General features: G+C 39.5%; 1 protein-coding gene across 1 annotated transcript; it reads right to left on the bottom strand.

The window, feature by feature from the left end:
• Positions 1–7,597: 7,597 nt before the first annotated feature.
• LOC147617382 (expansin-A2-like) lies at positions 7,598–17,900 on the bottom strand. Its single transcript, XM_086775393.1, has 2 exons — positions 17,888–17,900; positions 7,598–8,226 (listed from the first exon to the last, which is right to left on the bottom strand). The coding sequence occupies exons 1-2, from the start codon at positions 17,889–17,891 to the stop codon at positions 7,598–7,600; spliced, it is 633 nt and encodes a 210-aa protein (XP_086631519.1). The 5' UTR covers positions 17,892–17,900.
• Between the last annotated feature and the right edge of the window lie 7,795 nt (positions 17,901–25,695).

Below are 25,695 nucleotides of genomic sequence, written 5' to 3'. Positions count from 1 at the left end.
AAGGACCAAACCTCCCATCACAAAGGACAATATGACATTGCAGCCTATGTTAAGCACACGTGCGTTTGCCAAATGGGGTATTGATTTTGTCGGTCCCATTAAACCTCCAGCTCGTCACACGCATGCCGAATATATTATAGTCGCAATTGACTATTTGACCAAATGGGTAGAAGCAAAGGCTACAGTTAAAAATGATGCCAGAACCACAACCAAGTTCTTGTATGAGTACGTGTTTACACGCTATGGCTTACCTATTGAAATCGTTAGTGATCAAGGTGTGCACTTTGTGAATGAGGTCATAGAGTTTTTTCTTCAAGAATTTATGGTAATTCACAAGCGTTCTGCACCCTATCATCCCCATACCAATGGTCAAGCTGAGAGTACTAACAAGATTCTCTGCACAGCACTCACAAAGATTGTTGAGGGACATATGTTGAGGGACATAGGACTGATTGGGAGCAAAAGTTGCACTCAGTTCTTTGGGCATATAGAACAGCCTATAAAACATCTGTGGGCACAACCCCATTTGAGCTTGCTTTTGGACTAGATGCAATTCTTCCCATTGAATTTCTTGTACCTACTCTACGAGTTGCTAAACAATTGGACTGGACTGGTCATGAGCTTTATCAATGCATTGATGAATTGGAAAAGCTTGATGAGACCCACTTATTGGCGATAATGGGGATGTATGCTGAGAAGAGGAGACAAAAGCAATGGTATGATCGAAATGTAACAACTGGCCGATTCAAAAAAGGGGACCTTGTGCTCTTGTACACACTTAAGAAGCATAAGAGAAAGCTCAAGAAACGTGGCCTAGGACCGTTTGTGATTAATGAGCTTACTCCAAGTGGTGCAGTGCGTTTAGAGACACTAGAAGGTGAGCAAATGCCTAACTTCATTAATGGAAGTCGTCTCAAGAAATACAATGAACCATTAACTGAAGCCATGCTTCAACAAATGCATGCTGTCCACACACGGAAAGAAGCACATGACCTACTTAAATGTCAGGCTCAAGAAGAAGCTAAAGCTAGAGTTGCAAAAGCCAAGGAGCATCGCAAGGCTTTTGTGTTGACAGTTGGCTACTGATGAACAATATGTCGATCCTTTCAATATTCACGTGTGTCTTTGAGACTACCTACTTTGTCTCTGCCTTAATTGACTCTGGTGCACATTATAATGTTCTCTCATTTGATACATGGATAGCCTTGGGACAACCAACACTTGTGCACATTCCTATTGACTTACGAAGCTTCTCAGGTGAAGATAACCCTATAGAGGGAAAATGTGTCATTATGATATCCATTCAGGATCACCAGATGTCAGTTCCCTTTTATGTGGCTAGTAAGTCCAAGGCAGTGGTAGAGGTTGTTCTTGGTTGATCATGGTTAAGTGCTACCAATTGTTCATTAGATTGGAGACAATACAAATTGCAAATTGATTCTGATTGCATCTTGGGATCTGTTGCTCCACGAGTTTTATCATGTCAAAAGGGTGGTAGTTCTACCTTCCACAACCCACTTTCAACATCTGCTCTTCAAGCTCCAAGACAAATGATGTGGATAATCTCGATGAGTCCTCAAGTGAGGGCCATGGCTGGCATGTTCCAACTACTCTAGTCACTGCTCAAAGAAGGCCAGGCAAGAAGGAATCATCAATTTGGCTACCCAAAGATGCGTACAAACTTGTATCATCTAGCCTAGTTGCTAAACATCCTAAAAAGAATATCTTTTCCAAGCCTAAGCCTCAGATTGTTACTCATTGGGTCCCAAAGCATGTTCTTAAAGCACAAGGCTATTATGAGGGTGTAACAGCACTTTGGCTTCCCAAATGCCATGGGTTGCTAGAGCCAGAAGAGTGTATCAATAAGATTCCAAAAGCCACTCTTGGTTTTTCATATCAGTGGTGGGTGCAAAGGAAATCAACACAATCTCTTCAAGATAGGATAGGTGGTTGTGATAGCACCTACAAATCTCCTTGTGTTGACCTTCCCAAAACATGTATTGAATCACCAGTTGTCCCAACTTCTCCTTGTTACACACTTCCACCATCAACTTGTGTACCTAAGACAAATCCAACTTTACATGACTCTCCTTTGAGCATAGATTCTAGCACTTCACTGCCTAAATCCTCTTATCTTGCTCAAATTCCTCGATAATTGCTATCCTTCCCACCTCTTAAGAAGGACATACCCAAAACCAAAGGTAAGGCATTAACACTACAATTGAAGCTCTTTGGTAGATCAGTGTTTGAATAGTCTCACTTTTACTAATGTGGTTCCTTCTGCCATTACAGGATTGTGTTCTTTTACTTGTCTTTGATAGAGATTGTAATGCTGGATATGAGTGTATAAAGTTTGAAGTTTCTAAATTTCATTGTTCTACGCCCAGATACCTCCTGATGTGGATACTTGGCGAGATACATGTCCACCATGCATTGACCCTGATAGTACTCAACCTGAACATCGCGGGGGTTATAGTGCTCCTCCTTTTCAAACTCATTCTAGGTACTTTTATGCTCCCTTAGGTGAAATTTACTATGGGCATCACTTTGTCACTATATTCTATCAACAGCATCATCCATTTCCACATTGTCAAGAGTGTGCATAACTCGTATTAGGGGAAGCTTCACACATTTGTTGGCTATGCCGCTCTTACTTTCGACGATATGGCATGGGCTTAATGAAACAAATTGTGGGAATTACACCCCAACGCCATAACCTTCTTGATATGAGAGTACCAAACCGAGGACCAAATAAACGTAGATTACCTGAGGAGGTTCAAGCACAAAAATGGAGGGATACATGCATAAATGACTTGCAACCACCTATCTTGCAAGCCCTTCTTCCCCCAGCCTCAACATGTCAATTTTGGATCACTATGAGCACCTATATTGAGCAATTCCAAAATCGACATTGTCTGCTTAACCTTCCCATAGAACCAATGCCATATTTTAGCGAGGAAGCACTCCTTCCTCTACCACCTTCTCCAGAGGCCGGCTTTTGTACAGGGTTGTCCTTGCACCCTGAAGTGATTGATACAATCTTTCCAGTAGAAGTGGACATGGATCCACCGCCAGTGCAAGGATAAGCACATCAACTCCACAATAAGATCAACAAGCCAGGGCCGTTTTCTCCCACTGGATTTTTTCCCTCGGCTATATTCGGTGATTGGCACCAATAACAAATTTTATTCTTTTCTTTTCTTGTTTGTTAATAAGACATTTTGCAGAGATCTCAGCAAAACAAGAGCATACAAACACGTTCCAACAGTCCACCTACCGTGAAAACAAATTAGGAAGGAGGGAGACATGCAATGCCTACAAAGAGCAAAGAGAAGCAATCTGCACATCAGTAATGCATCAAGACAAATGCGCCACATCAACGAGCACTACAACAGGTGTATTCAAATCATAATCTTTTGTTCTTTATGTGCTTTTCACTTTTGCATATATTGTTTGCATGTTCACACACAGTTGGCTAGTTTAAGTTTTAAATTAGTTGTTACTATTGGCGAGTGATTTCTAGATTCTTAGAGGACTTAGTAGAAGGTATTTCTATTTGAAGATGGTGTAAGACATATACCAACGGAGTATGCCAAGTTCTTAAGCTCTAGAAGTATATTAGTTATCCCTAGTGGTAGCTACCTCTTAGGTATGGGCTAGGTGCTACGATAAACAAAAATTTACGAAACACATGCCCTAAAAAATATATAGAAGTGACTTGAGACATGACGTGTCTACGGCCATGTGGAATGCTTGGTAGGACCTTGGGTTGTTTTAGCACCTTGGGGCCGATGCCTTGGTTTCCATGGGGTGAACACTGACGTCTAAAAGATTAAGAAGAAGACCTACAAGGACTCTATCGCCTTGATAGATGCTGGTAGGACTCTTGGGTACATTATGGGCCCTTGAGACCGATGCCCTCATGGGGTACTCCTTATGTCACAAAAAAAAGAAAAGGGTCTGTCGTCCTTGAGATACTTAGCGACCTTTAGATTCTCTTGGCGGAGGTCTCTTGGCCATTGCTTGGGTCTCATTGGGATGGAACCTTCCTCTTTATCAAGCTAAAAATAATAATTCTCTTTAATCTTCTGCTCTTTACACAAAAAAATAAAAAAACAAAAAAAGAGAAAGAAAAAAAGAAAGAAAGAAAGGTCCAATCACCATGGCTTATATTTAGGAGTAGGGTTGCCACTTAGGAATAACTTAAACACTTGTAGGACATTGAGACTGCGGTCATAACCTGTGGTGTACAAATACACTTGCCTTTGCATAGCACTATCTACCACTTAGTCTCACTTTGACTAGTCTTTACTCGCTTCTTTTAGCACTCTTTAAAACTCTAATCGGCCTTTCACTTGCATTCTCACATGTGAGATTGTCATTTCTGGTTTTTTTTTCAATAAAAGGGCTTTACTTGTCTTCCATTGTTTTTTGCAGCTTTTGTTTCTACCGCGCCCGAGGACGTGCGCGATTTAGGAAGGGGGAAATGTTCCACGGGAACACTCACGCGAACACGGATTCTGGAAGGAGGCCGGAAGCAATTAATGCGAGAGAGTGGGATTGTAGCCATGGGAACATAAAGACGCACATAATTTTTCCATATTTTTGTGCTGAAGTGCAATGTAAATCGTTTTAGGCCAATGTGGGTTCTAAATGAGAGTTCTAAATGTATTAAGCAAGGCTCACTTATGGGGTTGTCCGCCCATGTGTGAAAGAGGCCTAGGGTTAGGGTTAGTGACATCTCTATAAAAGAGATGTTAGCTAAAGAAAGAGGATGTTTTTGGCCATTCTCATAAGCTATTGAGTGAAGCTCTTGAGCTCTCAAGCTATGGCAACTCTCTAACTCTCTCTCTATTGTACTCTAATGAGCATCAAGCTCCAATGAGTATAGCTCCACTTCTTTCTCTTAATCTGTTTTAGCATCATTAAAGTAGATTAATCTATGATTAGTTGAATGCTTCTTTCTTTCTCTTGTGTATGCTGCATGCTTGTAGTGTGTGTGTGTGTAGTCTCCATTGATGCAAGCTCTTGCCCACTTCATTTGGCAATGAGTTATTCATGGATAGACTCTCTCTATGAGGTCGTGGGTTTGTGAATGTTACACGCTTATGGGTTTGTGGGTTAGTAGATGCACGCTTATGGGTTTGTGGGTTAGTAGATGTACGCTTATGGGTTTGTTGGCATTAGGGAAAGCTAAGATTTAATCAATGTTGCCATGCATTGCTTTTTCTCTTGATTAGTGTAGTGGATTTAAGGGATTGAGAGATTGATTGAGGTGTTGAATGGTTGAATCGTCAAGTGGTGGTTCGTGTATGTGAGCTCTCCCTCAAGGGATAAGCCTTCATGCACTAATTGGGTCGAGTCCTCGGATTGACATTGTATCTCTTAACACATTTGTTGATCGGTAGTACTCTATGAGCACTATATTGCATGGTAGCTCAGAGAACCGCTCTACAGAATTCCTTCGCCATTTAATCATGAAATGTAGCCAAGAATGGGTACCACCAATTGAATCATTTCTATCTTGCTTAGTTCAACAAACTTGCCCTTGTGATTGACCCTTTGGGCATGTATGTGGACAAGTTCCATCAACACCATGATCTCATCTAGACCAATGTCCTCATCTACTTGCAAAATACTTTGAGATATGTCCTCATCATCAACATCATGATCTCATCTAGACTAGTGTACTCCTCTACAAGATATGCATTCACCATTCTCCTATCTTTCCTTATCTCTTGAAGTTCCATCACTTGCTTGAATTGAAGTTCCATCACTTGCTTAAATGGACGCCGACTTGGCATAATGGCTAGAAATGGAAAATGGCTTGTAGAAGGCTCAAATGGTGTCAAAATGTGATGATCTAGGGCTCTATTGAAAGATATTGTGACATAGAATGCAAATTTGCAAGAGCAGAAGATTTTTGAATAGCCCTAATATTCTTTGTTTTAGGTTTTTTATCGCACTACTACACAGAGAATGGGAAAATGGTCCTAAAACTCAAAATATGGATCCAAATCAAGTACTTCTTAGCTTGTTGGATAGTACTATGGATATACCAACTATACTACAAGTGGTTTGATCGAGTCAAAATTTAGTCTGCTTGTACACCACGAGCTAGCTACAACTCTACAAATCTTCTTTCTTTCCTTCTCATCGATGAACGTAATTGAGCTGTAATACAATAATATCGTGATCGAGCTATAATGTCATGCTAAAAGCTAGCATTAGACAAGATGATAGACATTTGGATGTGATCAATTAATTACACCGCAATGTTACGTTTTGTAAAAATATATGGTTCGACTAATATGTTAGAGAGAAGAAGCCAAGCTATTGCAATTTTTTTAATTGAGGATTTTTTTCCCCTTATCGCTTTCCTCAGAGTGCTAGTTTCTTTGTATTTCCTTAGAGTGCTAGTTTCTTTCTATTGGTTTTCTAAGAGTGCTAGTTTCAAAACATAAGAAAGCACACAAGGAGCATGGTGAAAAGTAAGAACAACGATTCATCCACTCACAAAGCAATCATAAGTAATGGCTCAATGAAAGGTTCACAATTGAGTTGTAATACAGCAATATCGTGATTGAGCTATAATGTCATGCTAAAAGCTAGCATTAGACAAGATGATAGGCATTTGGATGTGATCAATTAATTACACCGCAATGTTACGTTTTGTAAAAATATATGGTTCGATTAATATGATGTTACAGAGAAGGAAGCTGAGCTATCGCAATTTTTGTAATTGAGGATTTTTTTCCCCTTATCGCTTTCCTTACAGTGCTAGTTTCTTTCTATTGGTTTTCTAAGAGTGCTAGCTTCAAAACATAAGAAAGCGCACAAGGGGCATGGTGAAAAGTAAGAACAACGATTCATCCACTCACAAGCAATCATAAGTAATGGCTCAATGAAAGGTTCACAATTGAGTTGTAATACAGCAATATCGTGATTGAAATTCTCACTAAATTATGACCCTAGGTTAAAGCTTCATCATATGGCAAAGCTAGTTCCTATATCAAATAATTATATAAAGACTACCATGTTATTTTCATTCAATACCAGTAGTGGTGGCAAAGCTTGTCCCAATGAAAGGTTTATAATAGAGCATCCATGTTAACAAATTAATCAAGGGTTTATACTAGAGCCTTAATCAACCGTTAATCCATCAAAATGGTAATTAGAGAACCCAATGTATTGTGACCCCCCTAAGTTAAAACTCATTCATTAAGTGATGAATCTTTGATCAAATCAATATTAATTCTCAATAAAGTACTTATTCACAAATTTGTAATCACCATTTTAATCGCTAATCTTTAATGACTGTTGTCTTCTTAACCGATTAGTACTTTGCAAGTGCATGTCATAGATCCACAAAAGACACATGCTTGCAAAGTACCTAGGTTTGATGTGCATTCAAGGGGTGCCGTCTCACTGGATGGAATTTCACCTGGTATTGAGAAACCCAATGAAGGGTTTACAATGGAGCTTTACTCCATCGAAATGGTGATTGGAATTAAAATAAAAAAAGAAAATCTGCATTCTCGATATAAAAAGCTAGTCCCTATATTTATTGGACATGTGTTATTTGTAGCGTTAATGTTTAGAACTGGCCGCGAGCTTCGAAGGTCTGGCCGAAGCCCCAGTTGGAGGGGGCGACGTCGAAGAGCGTGCGAGACTTGCCGTCGTCGGTGGTGACGAGGAAGGAGAGCGACTGGCCGGTGAGGACGGTGTTGCACTGCCAGTTCTGGCCCCAGTTCCTGGACATGGGGATCCAGCCGCCGCTCTTGGATCCCTTGATGGACACGCTTGTCACGCTTCCGCTGCCGCCCACGTTGGTGAGCAGCACCAGGTTGAAGTAGGGGTTCCCGTTGATGGTGAACTTGACGCCGCCCTGCTTCACGCAAGGGACTCTCCTGTATCTCACCGGGACAATGCCGCCCCGGTAGCGGGCGATTTGTAGGAACGCCGGCTCTGCCAGGTCGAAGTGTTTGAGCGGGGGATTGCACCAGCCTCCGTTGTTGTTGGCCAGCGCGTAGTTGGGTGGGCAAAAATTGGTGGCGGTGACTACGAGGCGGTGGTGGCCAGGAATGCACCACTGGGCGTCGTCGTAGCACACCAGCTCAAAGCAAGCTCCGCAGGTGTCACCATTGTTGAAGAGCGCTGTGCTCAGAGCGGCCGTGTTGGTGGCGTAGCCCTGGCTCCGGAGGTCTCCATAGCCGCAAGCACCCCCTGCAAAATCCAATATAATAAGAAAGAATACACGGTCATGTCACCACACAGCAGCTAGCTAGCTGCCTGATATTCTTATAATAGTATAAAATACTACGTTAATTCAAGTTACCATTGGTTCCGGAATATCCATCTGGGCTTCCGTAGAAGGTCGCGTGCGCCTCCTCCCAGTCATGATAGCTCACGCGCGCCTGGCTGCTTCTCACGCAGCAGTACATGAGCACAAACAGGCCGCCGCCAATAATCATGAAGATGCTACTACTGATTCGCCGCATGATGGACGACGTCGTGCAACGACGATTGCTGGACGACAAGCTGTGTCTGCTGCGCCTCGCTCCAATATTTTAGTTCGTGAGATAGTACAACAGCCGCTCTTATATAGCTCGTGTTTGCCTGCTGGGAAGGCTGGCCGACTGCTCAGTACCTCGTCCATCCTTGAATATTCGTGAAAATTAACCTTCTATTTGTGCGGATCTCAAGTTCAAATCGCCTAAGGGAGCAAAGCTCAATTTTCTTGTAAGAGGGTGTTTTTGTTAAAAAAATTTCCAAAAAAAAAACAATTAAAATTTTGCTTCTTCTCACCCCGTGTAGCAAATCCACTTTCGGTTAATGTTAATGTTCCATGGGTACTTCGGCAACTCTTGGTATTTGCTCAATTATAGATGTAATGACGGCACACAATGTTCATCGGAGTTCTCGTAAATTTTAGGAGTGTGATCCTTTGTATTCCTCCCTGATAATCCCCCTTTCCCCAAACTTCTACTTTCCAAATATTTAGATGTCCTAGAGTCCACCAAACCCCTTTTATAGTAATGAGAAATGTACAGGGTGGGTGGTTGGTCACATCCTCCCTAGCTTGAAAGTGACAAAATTGATGAACTACTCGTAACAAATCCACTTAATGAACAATCACAAATATTGGAAGAAAGTAGGATTTCGGAGAAGAGACTAGAAACAAAACCTCACTAAAAGGGAAACATGCCCATCCCCCTTTGGAGGAATTTATTGTATCAAACCACAGGCACAAAGTGCCTGAACCTTCACAATAGATGCTCATAGCCGGATACATCCAATAAAGTGAGTTGAAATTCAAAAATTTTGATTTTGAGCGTTTGAAAACCCTATCCCTAATTTATGTACATTCCAACCAGCAAACTATCTTCTCTGGCCATACCTTGGTTTCACTGAATATGGTGCAATCTGGCCATGACAACCGCTGTAGAGACCACTGTTGACAATACGTACCAATTGTATTCCAAGGATGGAATTGATGAGAAGTGCTTGAAAAATGAGAAGTGATATAGATTCGAGGCTTCAATGCTCTAGAATGGAGAAAGCGGCTACTTTAATTGACAAGTCTTAGCTCACTTGACAAGTATAAGGCCGCTTGTCCCATTATAGATGCCACATGTACCAGTCTAGATGCCACTTGCCCTCATTTGAGAGCTCGTAAAGATTTTCTCGAAGATGCTTTGGCAATTTTCTCCGATGCTCGTCCACCCAACCTCTGTACCTGGACATCACGGCTATCTCGGGTATGCCATTTTATGAATCTCGTCCTCTCTCGGTTCTACCACATAGCTCCCAGAGGGTATAAATCTCGTTCTCTGTCTCGTATTCCCTGTCTAAGGATGGTCGGCCTGAATCTCAAAATCTTATGTCGAGTCTCATCATACACATGCATATCAATGAAAGAACAACTTAACGACTTTCCTATCTAAGATCTTAACTTGATATAATAAGCTCTTTTCTCTTACCTATATGTTGGATAAAATCAACATACTCGGTAATCACTGCATCTATTAGACTCTCAATACTATAGTATTCTTTTCTCTTACTATTGTGCTCTCTTACATTCATATCTTCGATAGATCTTATCTTGGATAAATGATTAAATTATATGTTAAGCTAGTCATGTATACAATAGAGTTTAGTAGGCCTCCTAAACTCATCTTAATTCCATAAAATTTAACTCCAAATAAGAGACTAGATAGATCTTGTTTCATTACATAAAGTACCTTGATCTTGTAAATCAATCACTATCCATGTCATAAATAAGCCTTCTTGGAATCACAACTTAATAAACAATAATAAATCTTATGAAAAATATTATCATCACCTTGTTTTAAACTTCAACGTAATCAAACAGTTTACAAGCTCTTATTTTCACTTTGCTTGCAGCTTTAGACTTAGTCAAATTTCTTTCACAAGAGAGTGATCCTCTACTCTTTCTTCCTTTAAGGAGCTTAGAAAATGAAATACTTTTCAACTTTACGAAAAAATGTGGTTACATAATCTTTGTATTGATGGAATTGTAACCTTCACAATAGATATTGATTTTCAAAAATACACTTATTAACTTCATAATGATAACTTACTATTTAATAAGCAAATAGTATACTACATGAAATCCTTTTATTGCTGCTTCAAAGAAGACATCATTCTAAATTCTACATCATTTCTTTTACACTGTAAGAAATAATCTTTATCATCATCTTCAATCATGCAAACGTTCTTCTCATGACATAACTAGCCTTTCCAGGCATTAACCAATCCATCCATAAAAGGCAACACATGGAAATCCGCTTTTGACTTGAGGTTGCCTATAAACAAAAGACATATTCTTGACATAATCCTTAAATGTCTATTGATTTCCTGAAGCGAGCTCTACCATAATCTTCTTTTGATAAAATTAAGTTATTCCTAACTGTTTTACCACATGGGGTAATTGAAAACTATACGTGCTTCTTGAGTCAATCAACACTTGAAATACAGTATTCACAATCTTGATAGGAATTTTAATAATTGAAGCTCAGTTTTTGGCCTTACCTACATGAACATCAGCATTGACATGTGCATATTCCTCAATCTCCTTGGCTAGAGTTGCAACAACTTTTCCTCTTTCTCCCTGAGTGTTGTCATTACTTGCAAATCCACATACATTCTCTTGCACATTTTGCCTTGTTTTCTGATCTCTTGTAGTTAATCTCTCACGCACCTCATGTGATGCTGGCTTGTTTTTGCACTCATTAGTTTTATAACCCTTTTTTAAACAACAAAAACATAGGTCTTTTTCACCATCTCTAGGGACAAATATGTGAAATGTTGGTTAGCATTCTTCTTCTCGCCCATCTGCATTCTCATATTCTATATAAAATTTTTCCTTCTCGTTGACCCTGTCTATCATCAAAATTTAGACGATCTTGCATCTCTTCATCTTCTCAACCAAACGCTCTTCTTCTTCATTCAAATCCATGTGGAAGCTCGAACGCGGATGGCTCTTATTCTTTCCCCCAATTCTTCATGCCTCTCAATTACTTTGATAAATTTCTCAAGAGTTACACCCACACAAAATAATCTTTGTAAAAGCTCCTAGGTTGACTACTGAATTTTTTTGATGTGGTCATCTTGTGACTGTACAACAAAATTGTTAAAAAAAATTCTCAAGGAGAAGAAACTCTTGGCTATATCACAAAAATAAAAAATAATATTATCATCCAAGATCGACAACATCTGCAATCAAGTGCGGATTGCCCAACCTATGCTCTAATACTAACTATGACAGTCCCAAATCTTGTCATATCTTAATCATATAACTTAATCTAAGAAAATATTAAAACTCACTTAATTGTGCTATTTCTACATAGCAATACAATCAAATCAACCTTCTCAAATAGCAAACAAGCATGCATGCCATATCCAAGATTCTTATCACATAAGCAAAGAATCATGTAATCTCAAACAAACATTCACATAATATAAATATATATCAATTAAAGCATAGCATCTTAATCAATCATGTATGTGTCTATCTCAAAGATTCTGTCATCATCACCATGCACGACAACATGGTTAGTCATAATGACCAAAATCTAGCCAATCCAGGGCTTTCTCCGATTCCCGTCCCCACCGAACCTCCACACTGGACATCACGGCTATCCTGGGTATGCCTCTTTCTGAATCTCATCCTCTCTGGGTTCTACCACATGGCTCCCAGAGGGCATAAATCTCATTCTTTATCCGACGTTCCCTGTCTAAGGACGACGGCCCGAATCTGAAAATTTTATGTCGAGTCTCATCACACACATTCATATCAATCATTCATTCCAAAACCAAGAAATTACAAATACATATCATTGCACACTCATCTCTAGTCCATAATCTTTCAAGACATGCATATTCAAATCAATCAAAATAAACTTCAGGTATAAAACAAGCGTTCAATTCAAATAGTCCTTAACTTCTTTTAGTCTTTTAAGTCTCATGAGAATCTTTGTTTTTAACATAATCAATTATCATGTTCTAACGAGCAAGATCATCTCGTCACTATAGCTGAGTCTTAAATATGCTTTTGCATTAGTCCATCCGGTCTATATAGATAAGATAGCCAATCTTGATGACAATTTCTAATGCAAAGCTTGACAATTTCTAGGAGAGTAATATCTTCCAATCTATTTGGATCTAGAGAAAAGTCAAAACTACAAAGTTTTAGGAATTCTAGTTATGTATAAAACATATCTCAATGATAGTTCTCTAAAAATGAGTTCTAAGGTCTTTTTGAGAGCGTTCAAAATGGCCAAAGTTGTGTTTTCAACATAAAATTGTCAAAAACATCCAAGTGCCCCACTTTGCACTCGAATAACTAAAAAATGAAAGGGATTTGGCTTTCTAGCATCTCATACACTCTTGTAGATTTTCAAGTTGTCCTCTAAAACTTTTGTGTTTACCTCAAGATCTTATTCTAATCACAAGGAAAGATAAACTCTTTGCAAAATAGCCCCTAATTAAGGTTATACCTAAAATCTAGTCACAAACTAGTTAAATGTTCTATCTTCTAATTCTTTATCCCACCAAAAGTGTTTATTCTATGACTCGTATAGAATAAGGAGATCATGTATAAGTAATAAAGTTAATAATTACTCATCCTTAAGCACACCCTATATCGACTCAAATTCTCTCATATACACACTTATCGATTTATTTATTTAATATCAAAATAATTTAAAGCAAAAGAATAAAAAAGAGAGTTTGTGTACTTCCCCGATGTATTTGAGGACGTCTTAATTGATTGGGAATCCATCTCTACTCTCTAGAAGTTGTGGAAGTGTTGTTTTTAGATTTGGCAAGCCTCTCAGATCTATTGTCAACACTACAAGACATTGCTGCTATACACGCGTTCGATACACGCGATAAGTTTCGGGCGCGTGTATGGTCGCGCATGTATATGAGTAGTATCAGGTGCGTGTATATTGGCATCTACATTCGTGTGTATACTGGTTTCAGAAACGCGTGTAACAACACGTGTATATTGGCATCTAAATTTTTGTGTATACTAGTTTTAAAAACGCGTGTACCAGCGCGTGTATATACGTGCAATTATACACGCCTTATTACTCGCGATAACAGAGAACTTTATTAAGAAAAACTCCATTCCTTTACAAAATTAAAAACCATTTTCTTTAAACCATCTCATAGTACATTACAGTATATATCATTACACAATCCCACTACATGCATTTACAACAATGTAATATATTCAAAAATAAATCATGAGATGATAATTAAAAGACAACATATACAATAGAAATGTCATAAATTTAGAACGATACAGTGATGGATTGGTTAGGGTTCGATCTCATCTTCAATAAGATCCATCCTTGCCAAACGATCAACATCAATATCCATTTGATCAATTTGTAAGGCTACGATTAAATTTATTCCACTATCGATATTCTGTCCATTGATAATGGTATCGATGCCCTGATCATCCTCATCAACATCACCATCATCCTCAATGGTAGGGTCATCCTCATGATCATGAGAAATGGCACGCTCATCCTCATTATCATGAATCATCTCTTATTTCTTGATCATCGATCACAACATCTTCATTGGCATGTTCGACATCATCTTCATTGCGGCTTGCTACATCCTCCATATGCTCCATATCAGTGAATGTATTATACATCACTTTGGAACGTGGTGCAATAGGGATGACGTACCACCATTTAATGTCATGCACCATTGGCAGATAGATAACCTACTCAAATACACATACTGCAGTAATTAATTAGCATATCAAGAGTCAAGGGGTACACGAGCTTAGATATATATGTACATGGAGCACATTAGTAAAAAAATGCATACCTGCTCACATTGTTGTGGCAATACGAGCCTATCTTTCTTTGTTTGCCAAAACTTTGTAGAGCCAATAGTTACATAGCCACTTGCATGGCGTTTTATCGTTGCATTAGGCCCTTTTTCCACCACGTTCATTTGCCATTTGACATCCAAAACATACACAAAGAAGTGACGAAAGTCAAGCCTAAATATGTCTTGGATTGTGCCACAATAATCATCCATTTTTCCATTGGCTCCCTCAAAGCTACTAATGACACTGTAATCTTATGTATTCCTCTTTTCATCAATTCTTTGTGTTAAAAAATGCTTGCCTTCACACCATATAGCATTGAACATAGTGCACTGGACCAAAATAGAAGCAATATTTGTGTAAGCAATGTGAATAAATATTAAAAGCAAATCACTTACAACTAATGCAAAACATTAGTTCTATGTACCTTTAACATGCATCCTCGTGCATACTCCCATTCTTCCGCCGTGATATGCAGTCCCTCGCCGCTCTCTGCTCTCTCCATTTCCTCATGCAACCAATCAACATGGATATCATTCGAAAGTATTGCTAGATTCTTAGGGTACGCCTTACGAGAGCCATGTTGCCTCCGAAAGAGAGCTCTTTCCGCTTGCCTTTTTGTCTTTGCATCCTCATATCTTGTAACCCATCTGCTCATCACATCACTATTAAGGATGCAAGTGAAATTGAGATCATCAATCAATGTTCTGTCAATTACTTTACTCTGTCCTTTTCCTTGAGGCACAATAGAGGTCATCCTCAAGTCCTCTTCATTGCTCCATAGTTGCGGCGACAAAGAGCTGTCCACCTAACCAAAAAATTCTGAAATATATACAAGAGACTCTTGTATCAACTAACCCTCGGCCATGCTTCCTTCGGGCCTTACACTTTGCCTCACAAAGTCTTTTAAGGTCTTCATGAGAAGCGCTCTAGGAAGAACATCCAACGTGCATGCACAGTGCCACATAAAGCAATTTCGTCCACTAAATGCACAATGAGATGTAGTTGACTTGTGAGAATGGTTCGCGAAAAAGTCTCCTCTACTAAACAAACCACCTCCACTGCCATAACACGCGCATCATCCAACGTGGCTGGATCAATTGCTTTGAAACTAACATATCTGAAAAATAAATGAATAGTACGTTATACCTCATGCACGTTCATTTTGCAAGGTATAATGAAGGGTGATCTGACATGGGTTTTACATACCTCACAAGCTCGCCCATCTTATAAATACATTTTTTTAAACTCTTGTTTGTACAATGGTCGATGCTAGTAGGTAGTATGAACTGCGCACATAAGAGCACATGTATGTATGGTTTATGGCATTACAAAATTTAATTTCAACGTACAAGACTTGGAAAACACTTACTTGGAGCATCTTGTGCCAATCGTGGGACTTCAACCCATATAGTTGCTCAACGCCTCTTTTCTTAGTGGTTGTTGTAAAGGCTCCCTTCAATGATCTCATGCATCCAGTGGGAGTACGCAAAGTGGTGATGGCCTGCTTTACCTGCTTCTCCTCTTTCTTTGATATAATCCATGGTGCAGGCGGAAGACAAACATGCCCACCCTCCTCTCGTGGCCAAGCTTGACGCATACGTCCTGTGACCTGCAAGTCCTCCCGTACGCTAACATTGTCTCGTTTACCAATAACATGTTCCCAAATACCAGATCCCATATTCTTGAAGATCATGTGCATGGGATCAAGAAGATGGTTGATCTTAAGATGGGTCCAATATGGTAGCCGGAAAAAAATGGAGTACCTACACAAGGGATTGCTCTATGTGATCTTTAATCCAATTAGAGACTACACAAAACAAGATTGAAATACATTACTGTACCTGCTCATGCCATCTAGAGGAAGAACATTTGTAGACTCCAATACGCTTCCAATCTTTTGCACGAAGTGTTTGTGGAGGAATGTTACTCTTACTAGCAACATACTATAGGATGATCTGACAGGAGAAATCGATGGTGATTATCGAATATGGTATTACACAAACCGTCAGCATACTCATGTACTAACGAAAGGCCACAAACAGGACATGCATGTTTACCCGATGTTTTCAAACCTGTTAAAATATAAATAAAAGTTAGAATAATAAAGTCAATAGTTATAATTAATATAGCCAATAGTATTAGAGTAGGGAGGTAATTAGAATTCTTAACAGAATAATCACTATATCCAGGACATACATGCTGCGTTGTCCACATCAACACTGCTTTTAAGTCGAAGTGTCGAGAGGAGGGAGGCCTACTAATGTCCACCACTGCAACACCTCTCCATATTTCCTCCAACTCATCAATCAACGGTTCAAGTTAAACATCCATATGCTTGACTTTGTGTTTCCGTGGAATTAGAAGGGATAACATAAGATGTCCCTTCTTGATCTCTATTGATGGTGGAAGGTTGTAATTCACCAACACAACTGGCCACACACTGTATGCGGTGCTTTTGAAACCAACTAGATTCACTCCATCCATACCTAGGCCAAGTCTCAAGTTTCTAGGCTCTGTTTTAAAGCTGGGCCACTCATCTTCAATATGCTTCCAAGCAGGAGTGTTTGTGGAAACTCTCCACATGCCATCATCCGATTGATGTGAGGAATGCCATGACATGAGCTCTGCTATGGATTTGCACTTGAACATGTGTTTGATGCGAGGAATTATAGGAAAGTGTCGCAAGACTTTACGAGGTACATCAAAACTCTTCACATCTGTTCTATACCTTACTTCACTACAAGTGGGACAATGTCGATCCTCCTTATGCGTCCCACGAAAGAGAATGCAATCATTGATGCATGCATGTATGCGATCATAATCCAATCCTCCAAGAGATGTCACATAGCGCCTCGCTATGTCTCTTGAGGTGGGTAGTCTATTCCCCTTTGGAAGTATGTTTGATAATAGCCTGCATCCAATATCATCAATTAGCCCTAAACCCTAAACCCTAAATCCTTAACCACTAATTCAAATTTGCAAGTTAGAATGCTTACTTCAATAATGCGTCAAGACTTGCATTGCTCCATCCATAAACTGTTTGTATATTGAGTAGTTCAAGTGAAACACGTAAAATAGAGAATGTGTACCCTTCAAAAACCGGTGTCGATGAAGCCTTGTAAAGATGCTCTTGTTCCATATCATCATCGTCCATACCTTTGGGATCATCCCTAAAAACATACCGCACCATATCATCAAACACTTCCTCTTCCACAACTTCGTGGGGTGCAAGGCTATTGTCATCCCTTTCCCACTCATCTCTGACAATAGATCCCGAAGCTCTAGCATCATCTCGTCGACGCTTTGCGTGCCCTCGTCGCGTGTAGGACACCATGTTAGGGTGTGGTACTGCATCCTGCTCAATTAGAGTATAACCTGTTTGATTCCATTCTCCATACATGGAGATGTGATTAAAGGTAATTCGATGCGCTCGTACAATGCATCCTTGATATCGATTACACATACACTTGATCCTTTGTCCCAACCACACATGGCGATTACGATGACGCATTGTCTCATCCTCACCAGAACTGCTTGAGGAGGTTGATGACATCCTATGTACAAAAGAGTAAACACATAATCATAATCAGTTTTTAATGAAAGTATAAAAAGTCTCTATATCCTGTGTTGATCGCGTGTAATAGCACGTCTCACTGTTTTAAATAGCATGTAACAACGCGTCTAGATGTCTAAAATCGTGTGTATGAACGCGGCTATTTTATAATACATGCAAATATACATGCGCTCCTACACGCGACCACCTGGCTATACCTAAAATAATCGGCCACCTTCTCCAAAAAATCATTTTCAAACTCCATGTTTTCTCTCCTTCATCGCCACCCGCCAAATCTTCCCTCTTCTAAAGCCAAGTGCAAGGAGCAGACATGGGTGCAAGGAGCAGACACGGGTGAAGGAAACCAGCCAAAAAGAAGACTCACTTTTCGAGAGGGGAGTCAGTTTGTCCTTTATCCTGTCTCTTTCCTTCCATTTGTTTATGCGATTGTCTCTTCTCCTTATGCGATTGTCTCCGTCCTTCTCCGGTTGTGCCTGCTTCAGTATTTTTGTGAACGATAGTAATAGTCTGGGCTTTCTTTATAAGAAAGATTTGTCGGTGGTCGGTCGTTTTTAAAAAAGTTTTTGCACAGGCCGCGTGTACGAGCGCGTGTATGTCTGCTTGTACCCTGTTTGCACAGATTGTTCACGAGCAGATACACGTGTTTTTGGACGGGTTTTTACATGCGACTATGTTTGTCCTTAAAGTTCACCCATGCTTGCGTGTCTTGCTTGTCGATCCAGCTCAAGAGAGAGATGATCCCATCTACATATGGCTTGCCTTCACAAAATCATATGTGCTAGCTTGCATGTTGTCATCATGGGGAATCAACATGCGCTCCTACACGCGACCACCTGTCTATACCTAAAATAACCCGCCGCCTTCTCTAAAAAACCATTTTCAAACTCCATGTTTCCTCTCCTTCGTCGTCGCCGCCAAATCTTCCCTCTTCCAACAGAGAACTAAAGCCAAGTGCAAGGAGCAGACATGGGTGCAAGGAGCAGACACGGGTGAAGGAAACCAGCCAAAAAGAAGACTCACTTTTCAAGAGGTGAGTCAGTTTGTCCTTTATCCTGTCTCTTTCCTTCCATTTGTTTATGCGATTGTCTCTTTTCCTTATGTGATTGTCTCCGTCCTTCTCTGGTCGTGCTTGCTTCAGTATTTTTGTGAACGATAGTGACAGTCTGGGCTTTCTTTATAAGAAAGATTTGTCGGTGGTCGGTCGTTTTTAAAAAAGTTTTGCGCAGGCCGCGTGTACGAGCGCGTGTATGTCTGCGTGTACCCTGTTTGCACAGATTGTTCACGAGTAGATACACGCGTTTTTGGACGAGTTTTTACACGCGACTATGTTCGTCCTTAAAGTTCACCCATGCTTGCGTGTCTTGCTTGTCGATCCAGCTCAAGAGAGAGATGATCCCATCTGCATATGGCTTGCCTTCACAAAATCATATGTGCTAGCTTGCATGTTGTCATCATCATGGGGAATCATCAAGCATGTTTAGGAACAACCTTGATCAAGATGCTGCATAAAGTTTGTGCTTTCAATCTTCATCTTTGTGCTTTGATACATAGAGTGATTCCCTTCATGGCGACTGTGCTTTGATACATAGAGTGTTTCCCGGCATCGCCATCCTCTTTATCGCCTCTCATAGTAGCTCTTATCGCCATCCCCTTCATGGATCCTTCATGTATATACTTTTATTTTTGCAGATTCTTCATGGATCCAGGTTCTTCATCCGATCCATTTGCGTACGACACTTGGATGATGGACATGCTAAATCATTTTGGGCGCCATCCTAGTCCAGTTGAGTAGACGCGTCAACTTTGTAAAAGTCGCGTGTATATACGTGGATACTCTATGAAATGCACGTGTATAAGTGCAACTAAACTGACAAAACACGTGTATAAGCCCTCGTATGAGCGCGTCTGACTGCGTCTATACACGCACTTTTACACGCATGTCTCTGGTGGCCACCGCGATGATACACGTGCTGATACACGAGCCCGCTACTTTTTTTCCACAAGTCATTTTCCACGGCTAGGAGCGCGGGGATGAGCCCGATCCCTTGTAGTGCAAGGCTGCAACTTGCAACAGGTATAACCCCGCTCACATTTATCAGAATTTAGTCATGTGGGTACTTAAAATTCTTGGAGGACATCCTTTTGATCATCCTTCATACCACTTGTATCCTTATTCTATCATCAGCTTGAGCTGTGTCGTCCTCTTCACTGTGACCTCCTCTGCTAAGTGTGCATAGTATAGTGAAGGACATGTATCAGTGTTCTCAAAGTAGTGCAAGTGTTCTCATTTCTTCCACAATATTGTGTCTCCTTGTGTGGTGTTCCGCTTCATAGTATCTTCTGTGTTGCGCCCGTGAGGACTCCAAACATATTGTCCAGAGAAGAACCACTGCGTAGTGTGCTAAGCAGCCAGCTCTGCTACATTAACAGTACCTCAACATGTATTTAAGTCAGTACGTAGACACATGACAATATAATTGACCGTTGCATTGAGAAGTGGTAGTATAACTTCACCTAAACCGTCGGCCATGTACGGCTTCACATGAACCGTATACACATGTATCATGTTTGCAAACCACACATGTGCAAATCCCATCTATATATGTTGAATAAGGCTCATATATTTTTGTGTACACTTTTTTCAGTCAAGCCCGAATATTTTCATGCACATTAATGCCTACTTTACGTGATTACATAATCCGGCATTGGCAGTTTTCAAGCAAGTATAGTAGTTGTACTCGCAATTATCAAATCCCTTGTAGCACACATCAAGTCATGATACAAAGGTAAAGTAATTACTAAATCAAGAAGGTTGATGGTAAGATGCATAAGTTCTCTATTGATTCTTTGATTGTTTTAACCTATTATCTTAAAATTATATTAGGTTAAGGTTCAAATGTTTCTGCACGGAAGGGTTTGACATGATTCTGACATTGATGTGCCTTATGCTCTTAAGGAGGATGGTCAAAATTCTTGGAATGATGAGGGTGTGATTTCTAATGAACATATGAAGGGTTCTAGTAAGCATAATTCTTGGAATGATGAGGGTGTGATTTTTGATAAACAGATGAAGGGTTCTAGTAATCATGATGAAGATCAAGTGCTGGGGGTGAACAAGTTCCCATGGACACTAGCGGTCTATGTGATGCTTGTGTGGTGTTGTCTAATGGCTGAGAGGGCCAACGTCTATTCGTAGGATCCGTTCCTAAAATCTGATGGTGGTCCAACACTATCCGACGTAGCTAATGATGCCATGAAGTTGTCCGACTTGGTTATTTTGGCTTTGACGGTGTTCAAAAGGATCTTATCTTTTCAACATCTGATACAGATCCGGAGTGTCCGACGGTGGAAGAGATCTAGAAGGATCCAAGCCTTCAAAGCTCCCCCTTTGATTGCTATTGTTGTCGTTGCAGCCCTAGAGACTAATTTTCCCTCCCATTCATGGCATCGGACAATAATGTCATTTGCATAGAGAAGGAGGGGAATGACGGTGCTTGCAAATGTAGTAGTTGGTTTAAGTTTAAATTTATATATATATTAAAGAAAAAAACCATCCTTGTTGGTCTTGATTGCCTGCTAGCTCTCCACATTGTCCGGCAAAGGGAAAGACCAAAAACACTTGAGCGTTAAGTGGGAGCTCCGTTATCTCGATTATGCGGTTCTCAACAAAGAGAAAGTGGCCTACTTCTTACATTGCATGCACGATAATTAATTTGCACTCAAAGTCATCATAGACAAATTTACACCCTGATCCGAGCCATAAGAATTAAATTACCGATGGATCGAAGCTTGTGCTCGATAATCCATTTTGCAAGTGATGCTCTCTTTGTTGTGCTCTGGCAAGGGATAAAGCGGAAGAAAACAGGGGGGGGGGGGGGGGGGGGGGGGGGGGGGGGGGAATCCACTATGATGCTCAGCCTAGCTACAACTGCATCTCTACCAACAAGCACTACATGGCCTAGTAAGGGAAGGCGTTTAACAGAGAGGAGGAGGATGAGGATTGAAAGGGCACCAAAGGCCAGCTTGAAAGAGACCAAAGACTCTAAGACATTCTCGCGGTAGAAGATTGGCACGATTTGTTCAATCTGGCAGTGCCAGTTTGTAGCCATCCCGTCGTTCTTCTAGTTGGTTTCATAGCTTCAAGGCGGCTGTTGAAAGAAGGGATTCAGAACCTGACAAAACAGACTAACTAGGTGAGCTTCAAAGCATTCTAAAGCGTGTTAGCACCATATTAGGGATTTTGGAAAATCCCAATTCCCATTTTGCAAGATAAAAAAATTGGGGGCACGGTAAATCCTTTCAAGATTTTGTCATCAAAACCCCCTCATGTGACATATCGTTGGAAAGCTCTTGAATAGTAGGTTCTAAATCCACATTCTCCAACAACATTAGAATTGGTATGCTCAAGATACGCCAAAAAATAGATTGAAAAGAAAATTCCCATATTAATGGGATTTTTCCAAACTCGCTAATATGGTCTTGCACTATGAAAACCGGCTCCCTTTCCAACAAGCACCACAGTAATGGATTCGCCAAGCTTCTCGCGACACCATTTGAAAGGGTACCAATCTTTAACAATACACCAAGTACGCTCCTATGGAAAAGACACCTAAGTACTCTAGGTTGGAGAGGCTTGGGGTGCAGCCCATGAGCTAAGGTTCATTGGAGTTGGCATCGGGATCAATCATGAAGCCACTAAACACCATCTTCTGTAAGACTGTGGTAGCGAAGGGTACCATACAAAGCTCTTACAATGATCTATATACTCATGCCTCTAAAGTAGTGCCTGATTGGGTAATTAAGAACTGATCAATATGATCAAGAGACAAGGTAATGTGATTATAAATGCCACTCAACTCATCAGATCACAATAGACCACAACCTAACTAGGAACGGATCAATGTGATCAAGACAAGGTAATGTGATTATAAATGCCAGTCGACTTATTAGATCAACAACTAATGAAAACTACATCTTAGAAAAAAATTCTTTGTTCACTAGTAATATATATTAAGTTTCCTTTCCACTACTCTAAATATGAAAAAGAATTTTTCTCGTAATTTAATTAAGAACTTGTACATTACACTTATCCGATATGCATGACATCAAAAATGTGTGAGGATTATGTAAATCTCATAATATAGTTATGAACAAGGTTTAGCTTAGAGTAGTATGTTACCATGTTACTCCAATCTTGGAACAACAACACCTTTAGCCCTATTTTTATTATAAGCCCTTTGGATTTTTGATTTGTTTTTGTGTGTAAGTGTGTAGATGTATGTTTGAGTGTGTATTAATATGTGTGTATGTATGTGTACACGTGTACGTATAGATATGTATGTGTGTGTACATATGTTCATGTGTGTTTGGGAATCTTAACTATGAATAAATCATAGTAAATGTCATGTGATATTTGACAATACCCAAGAACAAAAGTATGCCAGTGGATAACATTACATATTATTTCTTTGAATAAAACAACAAAGGTAATTGAATCCAATGCTATTTTGTAGGGGATAACTACATGATCATCAATATCAAAATGCCACGTAAGTAGAATATCGCCTTGTGGTTATCTCGACTCTTTATAATAAACAAAGAGTGTGAACTACTCTATTTCAATTGCTGACTTTTTGCGATGCACATTTGAAGGGTTTCAAAAACAAAAGAGCAAGAACTTGGCATACATGCCATGCAAGCACTTGTACTTTGTGTATTTGTGGGTTCTAGGCTTGGATTCAATGCCTCATGAGTTCATGTACCAAGCAGCACTCACTAAGGTGGAGTTCTTTTAGGCCCTTAGTGGTAGACGATGTTTCGGTGTCACTTTTTGATGGGTTGAAATATAGCACCTTGACCTATTGTGGAACCTTTTGTTGTGAGCTTCAAATTTTATGCTGAAAAGATTATTACTAACACTTGTTTCAATTTTTTATTTTTACAATTTACATCTTCATGTTATATAAACACACACATATATATAAACACATATCTTCATGTTATATAAACACACACACATATATATATATATGGTGTGTGAGAGAAAAGGTAATCAAACTAATACTCGCAAATCATGTAGACCTCCCCCTTGATCTAGATTCACCACTACCACCACAAAAGAAGAAAAAAAAGATATCGAAAAAGAAGGGTTTGCCCACAATGTCTCCATTAAAATTTGGGGCATCCACAAAGAAGAAAACAACAAAAGTTTTGGAGAAGAAAGGCAAAGATAAAGTGAAGTCTATTGAAAAGGAGTCCAAGTCAGCTAAAGAATCCATGGAGACCAAAGAGCCACAACCTGAGCCTAACGAGTATAAAATATTGAGGACAAGAGATTTGTTCTCACTCTTTGTATCTAACTAACTTGTATAGATACCCTTGAAAAATATATGTATATATATATCTGATTATTTTATATTGAGTTTGGTTTTTTTGTTTAACATTGATCATGTTTTCTTATATCTTAAATATACGAAGGTGGAATGACTATTGAGTTCAGTTTCTTATCTAACATTAATAAGGTTTTCTTGTGTCTTAAATATAACAATATTAAATTCTGAAGACAAGATAAATGTGTGCAAAATTGTCTTGTATTAAGAACTAAACTTCAAGATTGTAGGGGGGGAATAGACATTTCATACAACTGGAAGTATTTTTAGATCTTCCCAACGTAATACCATCTAACTTAAATTTGAAGTTTCATGGTATGCTATTTAATAAAAATTCCAAGGACTCATGCACATCCTTCAATGTCAATTTTGCATTGATGGAGAGAAATATGCGGTCATCATCACTCAATGTCCATTTTTCCTCTAGATCCAACAACATCCAAGTCCCTCCACTCTTTTTCCAAGCTAATGTACAAGGTTTGTTAAGAGATGTTATATGCCATCACCGCAGAATCAATGAAAGCATTACAAAGTTATAAATTATCCATGTGGAAGACTTGTTTCATCTCCAACTACATTATCCAGTCTAGACATCCACGTGCTTTTTTCCTCAGCATGTTTGCTTCTCAAAAATATGCCACAAATACATGAAGATGTATAAACCATGATAGCTCAATTCTCTTAGAAATCCTTCCTACTTTCATAGACTTCTGAATATCCAAGAAAATATTTGATTTAAATTCTAACAGACTTCCTTTGTCTTCAAAATCCCAATCTAAAGAATCTAGACTTTGTATAAAAACCTCTCTAGCCTTTCATAGGCTTCTAGTCTTGCAAGGACAATATACTTAGCATTGTATAAAAATATTTGTTTGTTAATGACAAAAATGTTGGTTGATTGAAAAATAATACTTTCCCAAGATCAGCATGCATAGCTTCGAAAGCCTCGATCAATTACTCCATAGGTTACCACTCAATGCTTGTTGATGGGGATAAATATCTATCACATATACAACATTTATATATAAACCTTAGAATCATAAATAATATAAATTAACTTATAAAAAAGCCTTACAATGAGCCTGCAATGAAGATGCTAGATGTGCAAGTCTGTTCTTATGCACACATGCATCTTTGCCTTATACCCATCTTTATAATCATAAAGAACATAAATCAATTTATTAAAAAAATATTACAATGAGCTTGCAATGTCGATACTGGAGTAGAAGGATGCATGTGCATGTCTCTTCTCATGTACACATGTTGCACCTTTACCTTTCACCCATCTTTAGCTATCTTGAATTCCAAAATATGCCCCTTTCAATGGTATTGTAGTAAGCCTCTTCTTTGCC

The sequence above is a fragment of the Cibotium barometz genome, chromosome 36 (genome assembly GCF_041138505.1).
Source record: "Cibotium barometz isolate CiBa-2024 chromosome 36, ASM4113850v1, whole genome shotgun sequence".
In the NCBI taxonomy this organism is placed as follows: domain Eukaryota; kingdom Viridiplantae; phylum Streptophyta; class Polypodiopsida; order Cyatheales; family Cibotiaceae; genus Cibotium; species Cibotium barometz.
This window is presented reverse-complemented; position numbering and strand designations above follow the sequence as displayed.